This window comes from Megascapheus bottae, chromosome X (assembly GCF_031878675.1).
Source record: "Megascapheus bottae isolate mThoBot1 chromosome X, mThoBot2.hap1, whole genome shotgun sequence".
NCBI lineage: Eukaryota > Metazoa > Chordata > Mammalia > Rodentia > Geomyidae > Megascapheus > Megascapheus bottae.
The window spans coordinates 69,839,245-69,860,575 of NC_143547.1; the positions used below are offsets into that span (position 1 = coordinate 69,839,245).

At 35.5% G+C, this 21,331-nt stretch overlaps 1 protein-coding gene across 1 annotated transcript in view; it reads left to right on the top strand.

Annotated features, from left to right (window-relative positions):
- Nucleotides 1-21,331, top strand: part of Il1rapl2 (interleukin 1 receptor accessory protein like 2) — a 479,341-nt gene that overhangs the window by 217,177 nt on the left and 240,833 nt on the right. The window contains exon 5 of the mRNA XM_090327149.1: nt 17,546-17,620. Within this exon, the coding sequence (XP_090183275.1) occupies nt 17,546-17,620 (75 nt within the window). The remainder of the gene's footprint in view (nt 1-17,545; nt 17,621-21,331) is intronic.

Consider the following 21,331-nt stretch of genomic DNA (forward strand, 5'->3'; position numbering starts at 1 on the left):
GTCTCACAGAATTTAGTGCCCAGGCTGACTTTGAACCTCAATCGTCAGATCTCAGCCTCATGAGTAGCTAGGATTACAGGGGATCAAACCCATGTCTTCATGCATGCTATGCAAGCACTCTATTACTTGGCCAAATTCTTAGCCCCAATGATACCTTTTTTAAAAAAATCTGCAAAATGCAGAAAATAATAGTATAGATTTCATACTTAGAATTGTTGGGAACATTGAATTAGGACCTAAGCTCTGAGTAACTACTTGGAAATAAGTGCTAGATAAAAACAATTCTCAGCAGAAAGAGCAGCACAGGAAGAATTTCAATACCAAACTTTAGATTCTATTACAGAGCTATAGTAACCAAAACAGCTTAGTACTGGCACAAGAACAGGCCTGAGGACCAATGGAATAGAACTGAGGACCCAGATATTAATCCACAGACCTATGGCCTGTGACAAGGAATCTTTGACAGTCTCTTCAACAAGTGGTGCTGGAAGAACTGGTTGAACAACTACAGAACAATAAAGCTGGATCCTTCCTTACCACTCTGCACCAGGATTAACTCCAAATGGATCAAAGACCTGGAGGTAAAGGCAGATACACTGAAAACTTTACAAGAAGGAATAGGAGATAGGTTTCTTTGGCACAGGTCGAAAATTTCTCAACAAGACCCAGAAACACAACAAATCAAAGAAAGTCTGGATAAATGGGATTGCATTAAAGTGCAGAGCTTCTGTATGGCAAAGGACATAGGTAGCAAACTAAAAAGCCTACAAAATGGGAGACAATGTTCACTAACCATATAACAGACAAAGGCCTCATATCTAAATATATCAACAGCTCAAAAAATTGAATCACTCCAAAACTAATCTCCAAAGAAACAACCATCCCATTAAAAGATAGGCCAAAGATTTAAAGAGAGTCTTCTCTGAAGAAGAAATAAGAATGGCCTATAGACACATGAAAAAATGCTCTGGACATCTCTGACCATAAAAGAAATGCAAATCAAAACAACTCTAAGATTCCACCTCACTCCAGTTAGAATGGCCAGGTTCAAGAAATCTAATAACAACTGATGCTGGAGGGGATATGGCCAGAAGGGATCACTAATACACTGTGGTGGGAGTGCAAACTCATTCAACCACTATGGAAAGCAGTATGGCAGTGCCTCAAAAGACTATACATAGAGCTCCCCTATGATCCAGCAATTCCACTACTTGACATTTCCCAATTGTCCAGAAACAAAGACATACTAAATCCACTAGCACAATAGTGTTCATTGCAGCACTATTTACCATAGCAAAGATATGGAACCAACCCAGATGCCCCTCAGTTGATGAGTGGATCAACAAGATGTGGTATTTGTACACAATGGAATTCTATACTGCGGTCAGAAAGAACTACATCGTCCCATTCGAAAGGAAATGGAAAGGCTTAGAAAAAGTCCTATTAAGTGAAATAAGCCAGACTCAAAGGAACATAGGGCCAATGGTCTCCCTCATTTGTCATAATCAGTAGAAACATTGGGTTCTCTTAGCAGATTTACAATAGAACAAAACCTAGATACTTAAGCCCATGTAGAATGGCGCTAAATGAAAAGACCTCCAGTATATAGAAACAAAGGCCATATAATGAGTGTTCATTGTTTTTAATGTACTATGTTATCTCTCATCTCTTATCTCATATTGTTACAGTATTTTACCTTGTTATCTGATATGTTGTGTATATGTTTATTTGGTTATTTGAAATGGGATAGGAAAGGTGGGAAAACAGGATGAAGGGTAGGAGTAGGGGGAGAGAAATGGGGCCCAAGACATGAAAAAGGTTATCTATGTTTGTGAAGTAACGCACCTTCTATCTGATGAATATAATGTAACCCTTCTATTGATTACAATAAAATATATGGAAAAATGTGTGCTAGATAACCGCTTTATGCTATTTTCCATAAAAGTAGTTGATTACTCATCTCTCTTTCCTTCAGTAAACGTACCTGTTTATTGCAGGTAGTTCAGTTGAGACTAAATACAAAATATAGTGCCATGGTGGGAAAATACTTTAAAAAGTGGTGGAGCTCCTGGAATGGTCCTGTATCTATTCTCCTCAGAGTCAGGCTCAGTATGACATAAGACAGGATGCATTCATTTAAGTGGTGACCTTAAGGATATCTATCCAGTTTTATAGCTCATACATTTAGAATTTCTTTTTCTTTTTCTTTTCTTTGTCATTGTGTGGCTTGAACTCAGAGTTGGAACCTCTTTGTGCTCAATGCTAGCACTCTACCACTTGAGCCATGGTGCTACTTCTGGTTTTTAAGTGGTTAATTGGAGATAAGAGTCTCACGGGAGACTTTTCTATTAGGGCTGATTCCAACCATGATCCCCAAATCTCAGCTAATGCCCAGCTAGAGATTTTATATTTATTTTATTTGCTGTTCATATTAACTCTACATTGACACAGAGAAATTGTTATCCCCATTTGGGTAAGTCAAGCAACAGAAACATTAGTGGTAAATTATTGAAGGAGTTAAAATTAGAAATTAGGTTTCTTAAAATTTTATCTCAGGGCTTAGAGATTACACAAGAATCTGTTTTTGGATTATGCATTCTGTAGAAGACATGATACCAAGTTGATTAAATGGCTTCTTTTTTTGTTTTTGTTTTTTGTTTTTGTTTTTGTTTTGTTAGTTGTGTGGCTTGAACTCTGGGCGTGGGCGCTGTCCCTGAGGTCCTTAGCTTAAAGCTACTCCCCTACCCCTTCAGCCACAGTGGCACTTCCAATTTTCAAGTGGTTAATTGAAGATAAGAGTCTCACAGTCTTTATTGCCCGGGCTGGCTTTGAACCTTGATCGTCAGATCTCAGCCTCCTTTAGTAGCTAGGATTACAAGCATGAGCCACCACACCAGACTCAAAATGGCTTCTTTTGTCAGCCAATCATTTGCCTATTTGCTTTTCAGCAGAACTGACATCTGGCTGAAACTCCAGCTACCCAGCTTAATCTCCTTTTTGTTTTGCAGGAGTAGGTGTGGAGGGCTAATAAAATCAGAGGCTATGCTGTAAGTGTCTATTCAGACTCTATTGAAACACACCTGCTAGATCCTCCAGTTCTTTATTATAGATGTGTCTTCTTGTAACTATTCTCAGTCATTCATTTGCTACAGGGTAAATAATTGGGTTTGCTCCATTGAGAGAAATACAGTTCAATTTTCTCCTTAATTGGCAAATCAATAATATTTACTGCCATTTATTGAGAATAAAACTATGAGCCATTTCTGTTTATATTTCAGAAGCATGAATATTTATTATTTAGTAATCTTAAAGAGTGCTATCAGTTATCATCCTTGGTTTTTGCATTACAAACCTGAGTCCTAGAAGTCAAAAATCATGATCAAGATCATACATTGAATGACTGAAGAAGCATTCTACTCAGGTATTCTTAATCCAGATTCTATGCTTTTAAAAGCAACGTGAGACAATTTTGTGACCCAAATAGTGGGTGGCAGGTGCTTTTAAGTTGGGAGACTTTCTCTATAAAATCATAACATACAAGCAGCCATCTGCTCTGAATTAGGGTCATATCAGCCCTATGCTGATGAACATTCCAGACATTTCCAAAGTTTGGATAGACATAAAACAGGCAAGGATGAGGAGATACTTGCTGTCCCAGGAGCTGAACTTCCCTTCTTAAAAAAACTAAGCAACTCCTTTTTCTTCTTTGAGGCTAAGACTGAATGGCTAGATGATAGCCAACTCCAGCTGTCAGGAGCTCACTAAAGCATTGAAGGTCATCAACCCATAGACAAAGACCATGAAGGCCTGTGTTTCAGTCAGATACATAGTTTGTCAGGCAAAAAGCAGAGCAGCACACAATGAGTCATCTAGTGCAGCAATATCCACCTGCAGAGCTTTGTCTGTTTTGTAACCCCAGGACTCCACCCCCTCAAAGGAGTTTCCTGAAAAGCCCTTTGTTCTTTCAAAAATTACCAGACCACTTCTTGACTACAGACACTCTTAGAGAAAGCGCATGTTTGCTGTAGAAACATCCAAGGGCACCAGATCAATTTGGCAAGAGTCCAGAACAGCCTTGAACACCTGGTTTTCCATGCACTGTAGAATGCTTAGCAGAGGATGTCTCAGCCCAGAACAGGGGAGGATGGGGTGGGGATGTGTTAGGTGAGATGTATAGATGCTTAGCTGAATTAGACAATGCTTGGATGTGGCTTCATTTAAATGCATATAGGGATGACTGCAATGGGAATAGCTTATAAACCAAAACATTTAGCCTGCCATATGGCATTTAAAACGCTACTTATTTAAACATGTGGTCTCTCCTTCTGAGCATTGATCTCAATTTCTTGACATAGATATATCAAGACATATACTATAAAGATATTTCAAGAGATGCTTATTTTATCAGAAAATATGGCAACATTTTTAAAATTCCAAAGTTGGAGTGCAAGTTTATGAAACTAACTCATAAACACAAGGTACCTTGTTTGGGGAGGCTGGCATCCTACTTGGAAAAAATCCTAAGCTTTTATATGTCAGTTTTCAGATGCAATAATTTCACCCTTTATAGCCTCCTAGCTGGACATAATGAGATAATAATGGAAAGAGGAAAGTGCTATGTAAATTTACTTGAGTTTTTTCTCCCTTCTTTGACTCTTCTGTATTCAATAATCACATCTTGAAATCACTTAGCTTATATTTTCTCCTTGGAACTGTGAGCAGTCATAATTGGCTTCATTTGAAAATCAATTTCAACATCATAAATCATCAACTTATATTTGATTAATTAAATTAGTGCTCATCAGGGTTATGGAGACAGGGAACAAGCTTTGAAACCTCCCAGAGAGCTGCCATCATGTAGGAAATTAATCAAGATTTCTAAGGGCCAGATCCTAAGTTCAATGATGAAAATGGAAAGCAAAATTATTTTCAGATATTCTAGTGTGATTAAGTTCATTTGAAATTACTGTTAAATATTCATCCTAGAGAGAGTCTGGGGCAATGATCCCACCTTTAATTGAAAAGCTATAGGTTTGGATGATAGTTCTGCCACTTTGGCTAGCTGGGTGATCTTGTTCTAGTCTGTCTGAAACTTAACTTTAGTGATAAGACAGATAGCACAGTAATTCTCAACTCATAAATATGTTGTAAGGGCCTACAGAAAAGTAGTCCATTAACTGGGTTTTGAATCCTGGTTCTGGCCCTTGATCTCTAGAGATGCGTCAGAATAATTTCACAACACTACACCTCAGTTTCCCTATCTGAAATGCAACAACATCCAGTCATTTATGTTTTTGCTCCCCTTTGTTTTGTTTTGAAGATAAGTTCTCTAGTTATACAGCCTGGACCATACTCAGACCTATGATCCTTCTATGTTAGCCTCGTGAGTGTTGAGATTACAGGCAAGCAATACCAGGCTTTGCATCAGTTCAAAGGCTTTTAATTATGATGCAGATGGCTTGCTTTCAAACCATCAGGAAAAATACGGATAACAGATCTGGAAATAGTGAACATGCAAGACTGTAAAACAATAAAGTTCCATGATCGACAGGAGCCCTATTTTGTAGTTTAGAGTCTGAATGAAATAAATCTTCATGTGAGAATGGCTTCTCATTAGGAGGTAATTTCTTACTAAATTCCGAAGATAGCCATACATTTATTGTCTACAAAATGAATATTCACTTAATCAGTAAGTCATCCGTGTCATGAAATAGTTGTTTCTGAGGAAATTGTTTATTTGATATCCACATGAGTTTTTCCTCCTCATTAGAGACTATTAGAACACTAAGTAGCTAAACTTGCTTAAGTGGTATTTTACTTATCCTTGAGCATTTGCATTACAAAATACTATGTTGATAGGCTATGAATACATAATGAGTTTTGGCAGCCCTAAGTAAACAAATCATTATGCTGAAAATAGAAGTATTAATGTCAGCACAATCTATTAAAATAATTGTGTTGATGGACTTTTGTTTGAAATAAAAAGCTTTTATTCACAAGCTGATTTGGCTGAAATGAAACCAATAAAGATTGATAAATCTACCAAACATACGTCCATATGTCAGTGGAAATGTCACTCCTCCCTTTGTAAATTTTTATTCACATTTTATTTGATTGCCTCTTGGTAGATGGTGTTGGTGAGAATGATGCCTCTTCCCAACATCCTCAACTAACAGGAATATATTATAGTTTTGGTAAAAGCAAATCAAGGTTGCAAATGGAATTAGGATTGCTAATCCCTTGGCTCTAAAATAGGCAAATGATGCTGGATTATCTAGATGATCCCAATGTGCCAAAAGTGTCTTTAAAATAGAAGAATGAGGTAGAAAGACTGGGAAGGGGAATATGACAACGACTCACTGTTCTCTTGCTGGCCTTGAAGAGGGGATAAGGTCAAGTACCAAGAAATGAAGACAGTCTCTGGAAGCTTGAAAAGGGATGAGGGGAAGGTTCTCTCTTAGAACTATTATAATGGTAGCCAGACATGCTCACCACACTTCAGAGAGAGGCAGTTTTAACTGAAATCCTGGATTCATTTATTTCCCACCAGTATGACTTTGGGGAAATTATTACTATTATTATTACTACTATTATTATTATTTCTCAGGCACTACTCAGGTTTGAATTCAGGGTCTTGTGCTTTCCAGGGAGGCACAATACCAGTTGAGTCACACTCCTAGAAAATACTCCTAAAACGCTATTTCATATTTACAAGAAATGTTTATTGTAGAAAGAGACAAGAATTGATCACAGAACAAGTAAAATAGAAAATATACAATTCGATCAGTCTCAAAAATATACTAATAAAAGATATTTATGCACATTCCTCTTCCTGAATTGCCCGAAATAAGAAAATTCAATACATTATTTTGCCCTGGCACATTATTTAACATTCATGAGGATCAAATTCTTATATGTGAAAAATTGATGATAAAACCTGTTTTATACATTGTTGTATTTAATAAGGAAATGAATGTTAAAGTACCTGCCATGCATACTTTAGTTATGTTAAAACTAGTGTAAAGTAGTAAAATTATTGTATTTAATGCAAAAGTCCTTTGTTTTAGTCCTTTGTTTTAGTAGTAATTTGAAATATGATGTTGAGTGCATTTCTTACATTCCTCCCTTCCAATTTTTCATGTGCCAAAATAAGTAGATGGAAATTAGAGGTGTGACTTATTTGACAGAACACTAGGCAATGAGTAAACATATAAGGTACTAAGTTCAAGTACTAGACTTAATAAAGAAGGGGGAAAGAAGGAGGAGAAGGAAAAAGAGGAGGAGGAAGAGGAGGAATAGGAAGAGGAAGAAGGAGAAAGAGGAGGAAGGAGGAGAAAGGAAGAGATGGAAATAATTAGGTGAATTGACCCTTCAAGGTTTATCTAGTTCTAAATATATCCATCTTAAAATATCTGATATTATACATTATTATCTGGGGCAAATTTCTATAACTGAGAATATCAGAAACTATAGAATGAGATGATGACTTGATACAAGGTATTAATTAATGTATTTCCTGTGTTTAATCTTCAGTATTTATTTTAGTGCAGCCCAAATTATGTGTAAAAATTGGATGTACACTGTTGTGTAATTTATTTGATGGCAACTACAAATAATAATAGGCTGATAGTTTTACTTCAGCAATATGAATTCTGAGAGTACTATTTTAGTAAAAAAGAAAAAAAAGCCAAAATCTTCCTTGAAAGGGAACAGCAAGAATAGGGGAAAAAATCATGCCTGTTAAAAAGGGGGAAAAATCTACCATCATAACTCTGTTTAAGTTTCCATTTCCCCCAAGGTTGTTTTCTTTTAAAGTTTGAAGAAGTTGCTTTATGTTGGGGCAGATTTGTGCTGAATAAACATTCTTCTCTCCAGAGAAGGGCCCTGTGTCAAATGGCATTGAGAAGAAATTGCCCTGCCTTTAAGCTCAAGCTTTCCCAAAGCTCATGCATTGCTCAGAACTCAAATATTATTGGAAATAAACATGTGAGCAAGAAAAAAGGGCATTTCAGGGCATTTCATGGCTACTTCTCAGGAGCCATGACCCATTCACCACCCTCATAGCACATCCACTGCTTTGCAGGAAAAGGCATACTCTGTATGTTAGTTGCTAGGGAGGCCCTGAGCAGTACAGGGACAATAGCCAGATCACTTGCCAAGTACTTCTCTAGAAACTTACCCATCTGTTTATTAAAGAATCACTTATTTATTCAAAGACAGTAACTGATTCTTAAGGTCTAGGCTGAAACCAAAGGCAAACATTCTCCATGACTTTAAATGATGAAAGGAGTATTTTTAGTGCACCAAGAATATATTTTTAAACCAATTTAATAACCTATTACCTGGCTGTTAGCAGTACTCAGTAATTCTCAATTCTAAATACACATACAAAAGCCATGAACTTCTCATCAGTAACAGGTATTTTATAAAGAGAAATAAAGAGAATTTTAATGAGGGTAGAGAGATGTATGAAATACATATCATAATATCTGGTTTGAAAAGGTCTTTGAATCATTCTCTGTATCACTTTTATTTTATTTTATTTTATTTTGTCATGGGGCTTGGAGAACTCTGGGCCTGAGCATTGCCCCTTAGCTCTCCAGCTCAAGGCTAGTACTCTACCACTTGACCCACAGCACCACTTCTGGTTTTCTGGTGGTTCACTGGACATAGGATTCTTGCAGTCTTCTCTTCCCAGGCTGGCTATGAACTGAGATCCTCAGATCTCAGCCTCCTGAGTAACTAGGATTATAGTTGTCAGCCACAAGTACCTCGATTTTTTAGAACTGAATCTGTCACAGCCTTTCTGTTATGGCTGGGACATCTAGAAAGTGCAACTTTTTCAAGATAGAATTAGCATGTGTCTTTTCACTATTATAAATAAGGCAGAGAATATTAGCATTTTGGAGGGAAAATTACAAAAATTAATTGCTATAGTGAGTAGTTGATCGATGCAATAAAAGACTGAAATAGAAACAAAGCTTGATTTTTAAAGACTATTTATTTAAAATATGTTTGGGATCTCTTTCTCCCCAAAATATTACAGAGTAACGGGATCATAATAATAATGTTGGTTGGAATCTTAAGAAAAAATAATTTTATCTGAGTTAATTAACTTCTGCAGACTGTTAATTTCAATATCAAGAATTTAGAAAAGGTTCTTAGGGCCTAATAAGTACTTTCTAGTTAAATCCCTATAAAGGAATGAAGCCTCACATCCCATATTTGGAGACAAACATTACTTTTATTTGTTTATTTGAAATAGGGAAGGGAAGGGGAAAAACAAGATGATTGGAGGTGGAGGGGGAGAGAACCCACTGGGAGTAAAGCATTGGGAGGGATATTAATGTACAAGAAGTAATATACCAACTACCTGACGAATATAACTGTAACCAACCCCTCTATACATCAGCAGGATAATAAAATACAATTGGTTAAAAAAAAAGAAGAATGAAAGGAAGGAAGGAAGGAAGAGAGAGAGAGAGAGAGAGAGAGAGAGAGAGAGAGAGAGAGAGAGAGAGAGAGAGAGAGAGAAAGAAAGAAAGAAAGAAAGAAAGAAAGAAAGAAAGAAAGAAAGAAAGAAAGAAAGAAAGAAACTAAAAAAGTTGAAAGGAGGGCCAGAAGTATGGTATAGTGGTAGAGTGCTTGCCTAGCCCTGGGTTAGATTCCTCAGTACCACATGCACAGAAAAAGGCGGAAGTGGAGCTGTGGCTCAAGTGACAGAATGCTAGCTTAGGCTCTAAGTTCAAGACCTCGGACTTGACAAAAAGTAAAAAAGGAAAAGATAAGTGCAGCTCAAATGCATTTACCTTGAATGAATAAACTAAGCTAAAACAGAATGCTGTAAGTTCAAACTCCTTAACTGGAACAAAAAAATACTGAATTTAATGTAGAAAGTCTTCTTTGCAACTTGCTTTAATGATGACAGAGATACAATGACTGATACCTAAGCGCAGGCTGGAGTTAGAGACCACAAAATGAGGAAAAACAGCAAAGAAGGCACATTAGTTCCAAGGCTGGTCCACTCTATGTTTATATATTTAGAAGAATAAGAATGTTATTGAATAACAATTCAGTAGTCTTCTTGATTTATTGCCTAAACTAGAGATCCCTTAGCTTTGTACCCTCATATGTGAAATATTTCTAACTTACAGGACTTTCTATTAAGAGGCCAATAAAATAGACACACAATCATTCATAATTAGGAAATCTAGGTTATAAATTCAGGAAATTATACTTCTCCTCAAGCAATTATTAGCAAAACATATGAGAAAATGCAAAGTGTTCCAAAAAGTAATAGTGTTCAGAGCTTAGCAATTCTTGAACTCATTCTGTGTTCATAAAATTTGTGTTTAGGGCCGGGAGTTTGGCCTAGTGGTTAAAGTGCTTGCCTAGCATGCATGAAGACCCGGGTTCGATTCCTCGGTACCACATATAGAAAAAAAAGCTGGAAGTGGTGCTGAGGCTCAAGTGGTAGAGCTCTAGCCTTGAGAAAAGTCCAAGGACAGTGCTCAGGCCCTGAGCTCAAGCCTAGGACTGGCAAAAAAAAAATTTGTGTTTAATGAAATCTTTAAACTAGTCAATGATGAGTTAGAATTGACAAATTTTTCCTGATTGAAGGAAAATGCAAGCATATTAGCTGGATCCATGGATTTCCCTGAGCCTAATTTGGTTAGTAAGGAATTCTTCTTCATTTTTCCATGTGAAATATTTCCCCTAGTCTTCTTTCCTATGATCCTCACTTCCTTCAGAATGTCAGGCAATCTTTGGATACTTACTTACCTGAACACTTTGGGTCAGAGCCTTTGGGATGTTATGATTGCTTTTTTGAATTAGTTTGTAAGTTTAGCCCAGTGAAGAGTTGTGACCCATTGACAAAAGCTAACGAGTGTTTCCAAAGTTAAGAAATATTTGGTATAAAACAAAATTTTTCTTTTTTTCATATATTTTTATTGTAATTAATAGAAGGGTTACATGATATTTGCCAGATAGATGGTGCATTAATTTCCATACATTGATACCCTTTCACATGTCTTGGTCCCCATTTCCCTCCCCCCACCCATACCCCTCATGTATTTGGTTATTTGAAATTTGAAAATCTTTCTTTTAATCAATGCAATATGGTGGGTAGATAGTGCATCTTTGTGGCGAAGGGCACTTATCTGCACAACTTCAATACATCTTATTAAGACTACGTGACTCAAGAAATGATGTTGACATAAAAAGTAATGTAATGTTGTCTTGAAGTCAGGCAAAGAGAAAATATTGCATGATACTTTTGATCATTTAGTACTCATTTTTCTTTCCGGCATAAATGTAAACTTTCTTTTGGACTATGGTTCTCAATGGAGAACTTGGAGCTGATTTGATCCCCTGAAATCTGATTGTCACAGCAAAGGAAAGTTGTTACTGACATCCAGATGGGTAGAGGCTGTGAATGATACTAAGCACCCATCAACCCCCACAGGACAACCATTGTGGCTTGATCACCTAAGAAGCAATTATCTGGTAGTCAATGTATAATAACACTACTCTGCTTTTAGGAGACTTGCATTTCTTCTGGTGTACATACAGTCTTGACTAGGGGCAGAACTTAAAATTGTCCATTCATCTTGCCTTTCCTGGAGTTTATGAATCTTGATCAAACAGACACATGGAGAAGAAAGAAGACACTTATTAAAAGAAAATCATTTTAAAAATCTGAAAACCACTTTAATATAAAAATTGGGTGAGGATGAAATCATTATTCTCTTTTACCTGTACATCTAGATCTGGCCTGCTTGTTGTCTTTTATGTTCCTAAATCTAATTCCCAGGTTTCTTGATCATCCTTCAGATCATTTGCTGATAAATTCTTTATGTTTTAATTAACCAAAGTTTTTCTTTGGTGTTGTTTTCAATCCAAGAACCTTTTCAGAAGCACTCGTTTGTGTGTGTACTGGCCCTGGGGTTTGAATTCAGGGCCTGGGTGTCGTCACCGAACTTTGGTGTTCAACACTAGCACTACAGTACTTTGAGTCACAGCTTCTAACTTCCATTTTTTTGATGGTTGATAAAAGATAAGAGTCTCATGGATTTTCCTATCTGGGCCAGCTTTGAAAGACAATCTTCAGAGCTCAGCCTCCCAAGTCAGTAGGATTACAGGTGTGAGCCACCAGCACCTGCTCAGAAGTACTCATTTTTTATAGGAAGAGTACCAGAAAAAAAGTTCATTTGAGGATTTTTTTATTTCCCAATGTAAAACAATATTTTTATTTGCCGAGTTATATATGGCATGATACTTATGTTCCAGGAGTTTAAAAATGTAGTTTAAAAGACAAGACACGTCCATTAAAGTGAGGATACTTTCCTACTCACATTAGTGCACGTTAGGAACCAAAGGATTGACTCTAAGGATTCCAAAATGCATTAGTATTTAGTAGAGGGGGTGTAATCTTTTCTGAGGACAAGTAGGTCTTTCAAAACACAGAGAAAAACATTGTGAATATGATGAAATCAGACTGAAGTTAGTTCAGATTGCTGCTTTATTTTCCAAAGGCTGTTTGACTTTGGGAAATTAGTTTATAAAATGTAATACTAATTGCTTTAGAACAATGAATAGTAATATTGTAAACTCAATATATGCTGGCTGTGGTGACCATTACTATTTGTTTCCAAATTGGGAGAGAGTGATTAATCCAAGATGCAGAATTGAAACTTAATTCGGTATGTTTATATCTGCATAGCATCAACAAAATAAAAGATAGCAGATTACAAGGCAAGAAAGCATTTGAGAATACACTGTGACTGCTTTTCACTTCCTATTTGACAAATTCAGATCATTGTCATCTAGTAAATGTAAGAGACCTTGGGAGCTCTGAATGGTTGAAAGTCATGATGACATAGTGATTTCAATGTGTGGTTTCAGGTTGTACTGTATTGAATAGGTAGAGTTCATTTCATTGCCAGTGAATTTCCAAAATGCCTTCACCCTCAAAAATCAATGGATTGCTAGATTTCACTATGTTCCACTTGTTCTTTCTAGAAACCTAGTTAAGAGACCAAAAAATTAACAGTATATTGCACTAAAAGTACATAACACTTGGGAAGGATAGTCCACTGATTTATTAAATCCAACAAATAGTTCTACTGATTTGTTACACTAGGGTCATGAAAACTAACAAGTAATTTCAGGCAAATCAATTCACTTGGTTGTATATGCAAACACAAAGCTTTTCTACACTAAAAGGAAGGATTAATTTGAGAATTTCACTCAGAAAAGTTAATGTCAAACATAAAATGTAGTTTTAGGAGAAGCAGATAGTAAATATAGTAGCTACACCTACCTATTAATACTAGTATCATGGTATATATACTCAGTAGTGCCATCATATTTAAAGGTAACTAAACTCAAGCAGCCACAGAATGAATCACAGGAGAAGGATTACAGAATGAAAGATTAGAAATGCACTGTGTCCCTTGTTCTCATTCTTTTAATCAAAACATGAAGCCCAAGCAGAGAATTCAAAACTAGCTCTGACCACAGTTATTCCCTTTTAAGGACTAGGATAGGTTTTTCTAATAAAATTGTAAATCCTGGTCTGTCATTCAGGAAGCTTATACTGATAGCTCTTCCCTTCCTTTTCCCACAGCAACTGTAAGTTTCAGAAACTATTTTTTTCTAGAAAACTAATAAGAAATCAGCTTGTCTGTCCATGAAAGCAGTGGTCTAGCTAATCTGCAAATGCTCTAATTACATGGTGTGCTGATAGATTTGTCTCTGCACTGGTGGTCAAAATCCAGGAAAACTGCTGTAATTGGTGGTTTATCAGCAAAAATGTTCTGCATTTGTTGATAATTCTTTGGTCTAAACATAATATTGGAGTTTAACGAGGCTCCACACCCATACATCCCACTGCAACGTGATGACACAAGTACAAATCCATCCCATTCCATTAGTGGGTTTAGAGGAAAAGAATATATGTGTCCTGCAGAAATCATGCTTCATGTGGCCATTTACCAGGAAGCTACTCATAGTAGGCTCGGAGCCTTCCTTTAGTTAACTGTGGAGTCAAAAAGATTATAATTGATTCAGTTCTCATCAATTTTACCTGGCTACTCTCGACATATTTTCTTCTATCTATCCTGCCAATAGGGTCTTTTGGTCACAAGGGGGCACCAAATGTGATGTTGAAAGCTGCATTTAGCTTCATCATTTGTCCAGAACTGTAACTGTCTTATTATATTTCAAGCTCACTGTGTATCTGATCATATAAATTAGTGTGTCTAAAAACACTGAAATTATGAACCACCTATAATGCTAAGATTATTAAAATCAAAATTAATTATAATAAACGCCTCTTCAGTAATTACCCTTTAAAAATAGTGAAATCAAGACAAATATATCCATAGTTACAAAGTAGGAGGTAAGAAAAGAGTTCAGAAGTGACTCCAAATTCATGTCCTGTGGAAAGCATAACAAGTCCATCATTTCTGTATATGAAATATGTTACTTCCAATTAGTTTTCAAAAATCTTTTCTCTATTAATTTGATGGTGAGAGATATTTGGAAAATAAGATTCATTTTAAGTTTCATATCTATAGTAAACACACATATCGACACAGGGCAAATTGACAATAATTTTACAGAGAAACCAAAATGACTTTTTAAAAATAAAATATAAAGTGGCAGTATTTAATTTTGATTTTGACTATACTTTGAATGTACAGTAGACACACACACACACACACACACACACACACACACACACATATATATATATATATATAATTAAACTTGTATATTGTGAATGTCCTGCTGCCTACCCATACCGCCTTTCCCTCATTCTGCATCATTCCTCAGCCACCACTTCCTCTCACAGGAAGCCATTGTGCTCAATCATATGCATATCAATCCAGAAACACGTAATATTTATACAACTTTTGTGAACATATATATTATCTATTTTCACATTGAAAATGGCATGTTATATGCAATGATTAGAAAACTGTTTTGGTGGGATTGGGAACTGAACACACGGCCTCATGCTTGCTTAGCAGGCACCCTATCACTTGAGCAATACCACTACACACTGTTACATTGTTTTGTGAGGTAGGGTCTTGCTTTATCCTCTGATAGGCATGAAATGTGATCCTTATACTTATGCTTCCGTACGTTGTTGGCCATGACAGATGTGTGGCACTCTTTTTAATTATTGTTTGATAAGTAAACACACAAACTTTTGTGGATGCTGGTCTGGCCTTAAACCATGGCCTCCTGACCTATGCCTCAAAAGTAGGTATAGAACTAAAGACTTGAGCCACTGGAACAGACTGAAATCTTTTATTTATTTATTTTTTTATTCATATATTTTTTATTGTAATTAATAGAAGGGTTGCATGATATTTGCCAGATAGATGGTGCATTAATTCCCATACATTGATACCCTTTCACATATCTTGGTCCCCATTTCCCTCCCCCACACCCCCAACCCTCATCTTGTTTTCCCCACTTCCCTATCCAATTTCAGATAACCAAATACAAATATATCCGATATATCAGGTAACACTTTGTTACCTGAAATCTTTTATTTTTAAATTAAAAGTATATCTTGGAGACATCTTCATATTGAATTTACTGAAACATTCCATCCTTTTTTACAACCATCTACTAATATACTATTATCTAAAATTAATGACATTTTATTTCACCATGATTTTTTAAATGAAGACAAGATATTGTACTTAGAGTTCTGTCAAATTATATGCCAAAATCAGCTTAGTTTAAAAATATGTCAAATTTTGTAAGAACAGCATATGTTGTAGTTATGAATAAGGTTTATTTACTAAAATTTTCCTATTTCTGGTAATTCAAGAAAAAGCTAATGTTTTAGAAATATCTTTTCTCAGTATAATTTTATGGATTTGTATCAACTATTGTTCTTAGACTCTCATCAAATTTCTATACATCCCTAACATTGCCTGTCCTCTGATTAACCCTTCCTTCTCTTCTAAATATCCTTGTGAATATGCCAGTAGAAACTTTCCCCAGTCAATTCATAATTTTTCATGATTTTTATAGTCCCACCCTATGACAAACGTCTTACAAATTATAAAAAAGTATACAATATTTTAGGAAGAATCCACAAAGATAGTTGAAGCAAAATTTATATATATATATATATATATGTATAATTAAAAGGAATCCGGTGTGTCAATGAAAGATTGATAGAATTACTACTATGACAACAACACATATACCCTTACATAGTGCCAAGTCCTGTCATTTCTTCCTGGTACCTATGTAGATTTATGCTCTCATATTATTTTCCCCAGAGTCCACCATGTTTTGACTCAGTGCTCTGATCCTACTCCCCTCCAAACTTTAACACAACCTCTTTACTGCATTCTCTGAACGTTGCTTTTGTTCTTTTCCAGTCCTTCATCTCTAGCAAGCTAATCATCACTAGAGAGCAGTTCATTTGAATCGTCATACTGTTGTAAGAATCAATGATATTCCAACCTACCACATAATGTATAAGCCACTCATCATTTTTCTCCAGAATCTAGTCCAATCTTATGAATCTAGTTTCTTTTCTAGTTCATGACATTCCTATTTTAAGCAACTGGTTTTCCAATCAAGTAATCAACTGCTTCCCACCACAACATTCTTCTATAAGCTCATTATGATTACTACATTCGACCTTTGGCCTGTGTAATTAAACTTTCCCAAATTTCTTCTTCCTTTAAAAATCTCTTCTACCTTTAAGATTCACCTGGACATCTACTTCCTTTATATAACTCACCCCAATCCTGCCAGCAAATACTGACTTTTCTATTCTCGAGGTGTTTACTAAATATATATATATATATATATATATATATATATTTGAAGGTAAACTGCTGTATTTTTCATTATGTTATGCTCTATTATATTTTAATTTTTTTATTTTATTGGTGTGCTAGTACAATGTTAATACTTCTAGATTGTCAATTGAGGGTAAAGAAAATCATTTCCTTCTACCAAGATCATATCATAGGACTTGGTGCATAGGTGCTTACAAAGTATTTGTGATCAAGTACTAGTGAATCTACCAGTGCTGCTTTCCTACATCATTTTTTAGGTTGCCGATGGAGAATGGAGGAAGATGATTTATAATCTTTCGAAGTTCAGACCACCAGAACTCTCCATTGGGGTTATATTACATTGACATTCTTTGGTGCTACAAAATAGATATTTAAGGATCTAATATTTCTCTGATTGTTCCTTTAAAATCTGTATTTCTTTATATACACCAGCTTATAACCATTCAAAATAGCCCATGTGTTTGATCTTGTTAGAGAATGTAACCGTCGAAATTGCCTATTTATGGTGAATCAATGGTGCTGTAAATGTACTTGGGAAATAGTGTATGGATAGAGGAACAACCCAAGCAAGCAGGAACAGACTAATAAATGTTTACACGCCATCAAGTCCACAAACATTAAATATCATACACGCTAGAATCTTTCTTACCCTGTTATTTATCTCAATTTGTTCCATTACTTTCTTTCATTTTCTCTTTTAGCGTTACTCACAGACAAGCCTCCCAAGCCATTGTTCCCCATGGAGAATCAGCCAAGTGTTATAGATGTCCAGCTGGGTAAGTCCCCTTCTGGGAATAATAGATCCTAAACTTGCTCTCTGTTAACAGATGGGGAAAATTGCATGAACCAGGAAAGGTTTATTGCCACTGTTATTACATGCAAATCAATTTGCATTCTGCTCATTTATAACCCTAGAGTTCAGTGCAATAGCGGTTTAAGGAAATGAGTTTGTATTGCATCAAGGAATGGCAATACTAATTTGTTACACTGGGTATTAAATGTGCTATAAGACAGAGCTTTTTAACTCAGTGATTGATAGATTTGGGCTGTCTTCCACTGGTGATTGGTACAAAAAACTTTCCCTACATGTCAGCAAAAAAAATTTATTTGGAGAGCATTAACTCCTGGTGACTGAACACTTCCCAAAATAAAAGACAGCCCTCAGCACAGCCTTTATCATGATCTGATAATATTATTGCCAATGACACAATCCTGTGCTATTTAAAACTTGTTTTTAGGTTGGGATCCTGAATATTTATGAGTCATATGATGTCAGAAAAAGGAACAAGTAGATTTATGTCACTATCTTTTCACAGCCTCAAATGAGGGCACAATGTGTTGAGCCATATTTTTGATTCCCTTCCACAAATCCTTATGATTTCAAATATTGTAACCTTGAAATTGAGAGGCCTGTTAGTATTTTTTCAAACTTATCCTTATCCTAGTATTTTGAATTAATTCTAAGTAGAAAAACCATGAGATATCTTAGTAAATATATTAGGGCATGTCTTAGGCTTACATTTGCTATATGATACTTTAAATTGTAACAGTAGAAGCAACCAGCACAAGCATGCATGAACACACACACACACACACACACACACACACACACACACACACACACAAACACAAACACACATTTTCCAGGGAAGATAAACTGCCCCACTATTTTGCTCATTTGGTAGTTTATGACCCAGCTTTTGATTCTTTTCAGCCAGACATAGATTGTTACACATCTATTTTTGTCTTAGAAATAAAACAGAGAAAATGATATTCCAAAGTTCTTGATCATTTTTCTAAGATGAGATATAGCACTGTGTAGTTTTTATGTAGAGCCTCAATATATGAGTACTAATGTTAAGCATGTTAAAACAAAATAAAAAGTAATAAGCATATTGTCACATATAGCCTAGGAAAGCAATGATTATTTGGTAACTAATGTTGATGTATTACAGCTCTTTCCATAGCTTCTGCATTATTTTGAAGTGATTACATTTTTAGAGCCACAATATAGATGTACTAAGCTCAATAATACGTATTTACCAATAATTTTTCCTTATATCCCTCCATCTCAAACTGTGATTAAAAAGAGCTCCATGGAACTCTATAGCTAGCCAGGCATTACATAAACCATTTGTTGATCCTTTACAATTTTTTTATATTGGATATACTAATGGATAAATTATTTTAGAATCAAAGTTATATAGTAAGGGAAGAAAACAAAACCACATAAATATTCCCAGAAACTACAAATGAATTTTACATTTCCGGTATCTAAATGATTACTTTTTCCTTCTCCTATACCATTAGACACACTTCAACAGAAAATTACTGCTCCAAACAGGGTGTAGGCCGCATAAAGAGGAAATATTTCATCCTCTTTCAATGATATAATTTGTATATGCCATTCAGGGCATCTGTAGCTGTTTCTTAAAGATGATCTGTCTATCTATCTGTCTATCTATCTATCTATCTATCTATCTATCTATCTATCTATCTATCTAGTTGAGAGACAATACAAACAAAATCATTCAAACCAGATCTTTGACATTTTAAGGAATATGCAATTAATTCATTCTGAGTGATTCTAACTTTTCCTCAAATTTATTTAGTACCATTACTTTACAAGGACAAATCTTGTTATAAACTGATGTTATACCCCAGTAAAGACAGCATTCAGAGCACTTATCAGGAGACTGGAGTTCTTTTGGTAACATATGTTTTAAACACTAAGATGTTAAAGAAATTAAGCCACATGCCTACGGCTTACATCTGTAATCCAAAATATTTGGGAGGCTGAAATCTGAGGATTGTGATTTAAAGCTGGCCTGGGCAGAAATCTATGAGGACTCTTATTTCCAGTTAAGCAGCAAAATGTCAGAAGTGCAGCCATTTCTCAAGTGTTACAGCACTAGCCTTGAGCACAAGAGCTCAGGGATAGACCCAAAAACCTGAGTTCAAGTTCTATGACTGGTGCGCACGCGTGCGCGCGCACACACACACACACACACACACACACACACACACACACACACACACACAAAGAGAGAGAGAGAGAGAGAGAGAGAGAGAGAGAGAGAGAGAGAGAGAGAGAGAGAGAGAGAGAGAGAGAGAGAGAGAGAAACTGAGAAAGATAATAGGGATTTTGAACATCCTTTCGAGGTCTGTGGAAATTTCAGAGTTCAGTAAGGTAATGAAAACTTACAGAAATAATTTGCCTTCTATTTCTAAAGTTGATCTAATACATTGAACTTTATACATCTTCAAAGTAGAATTCACATTGGAGCTGCAGAAACACAACAGTATAATCCAAATGATGAGTAAAACACATTACTATATTTGGGTCTCTCCAGTCTAATAACTAAAAAATTTGAAGCAATGGTGTGGTATAGCTGGCCATAGAAGTTTTGTGACTCTTACCATATTTTCATCCCTCTCTACTTGAATCTGAGTTGGTCTTAGGAATATGTTTGAGCAATGCATTTATAAAATACTAAATTCTGAGATACTGGAGTCTGGGTAAAGAGATTTGAAATTTCTCAATCTCTCCATCTGCTGTGGAATCACTATGCTACTTGAAGCTCAAGTGATATGGAGAAACCCTAGCCTAAAGAACAAGACATCATTAGGACAACAAAAGATCATCAAGATACCTAGGCAAGTGAGTAAAGAAGCTATTTTGAAAATATGTGCACCAGCTGTCTTTGATTATGATGTATGGATTGATGACAAACAGAGATGACCTCTTCTCAAAATATCTAATATAAAAATGGTGAGTAAAATGAAATCATAATCAGGCATAGTTTATTGGAAAATTAGAAACACTCAGGAAGATATGAAGTACTCATTCACAGTTATTTTAGAAGAGATAGATTTGAAAATTGTTTGTGTTCACTTGAGAATGATACTCTGCTGTTTCCGACATTTCTAAAGGCAATCCAACAAATGAAAATTTCCAGTAGAAATAAATACTTTTAGCACATGGAATTGGCAACAATACAAATATATTGTGTCTCTAGAAGAAAATAAACATTTTCACTTTCTCTTTCCTATAGTGCATGTTTGTAGTAATTTGCATACAGTTTTGCTGACATAGTGATGACAATTTGCTTGTTGTTAAATAGTGTTCATATTGTAATACTGAACGATTAATCTTAACTGAATAACCGTATATTTCAGGAAGATAAATACAATCTTAACAAAATAGTTTGAAAACTATTTCTCTTGCAAAGCAAGCTTCTCAAGTTAACTTGTCTATTTTAATGTACAAAATATAAAGAAAAAAAGCAATGCACAAGACACATGTAAGAATTCAATTTTGGCCTATTATTTTCTGTTTCTTTTTCCAAAGGTAATTTTAACTTTAAATTTGAGAAATAAACCTTTATTGTACTAGTACTAATTTTTTCTCATAAGTGAGAGAGGGGTATGTTTTAATATTTTGTAGGAAAATAACACTGAAAAATAATTTTTATTGTATCTTTCAA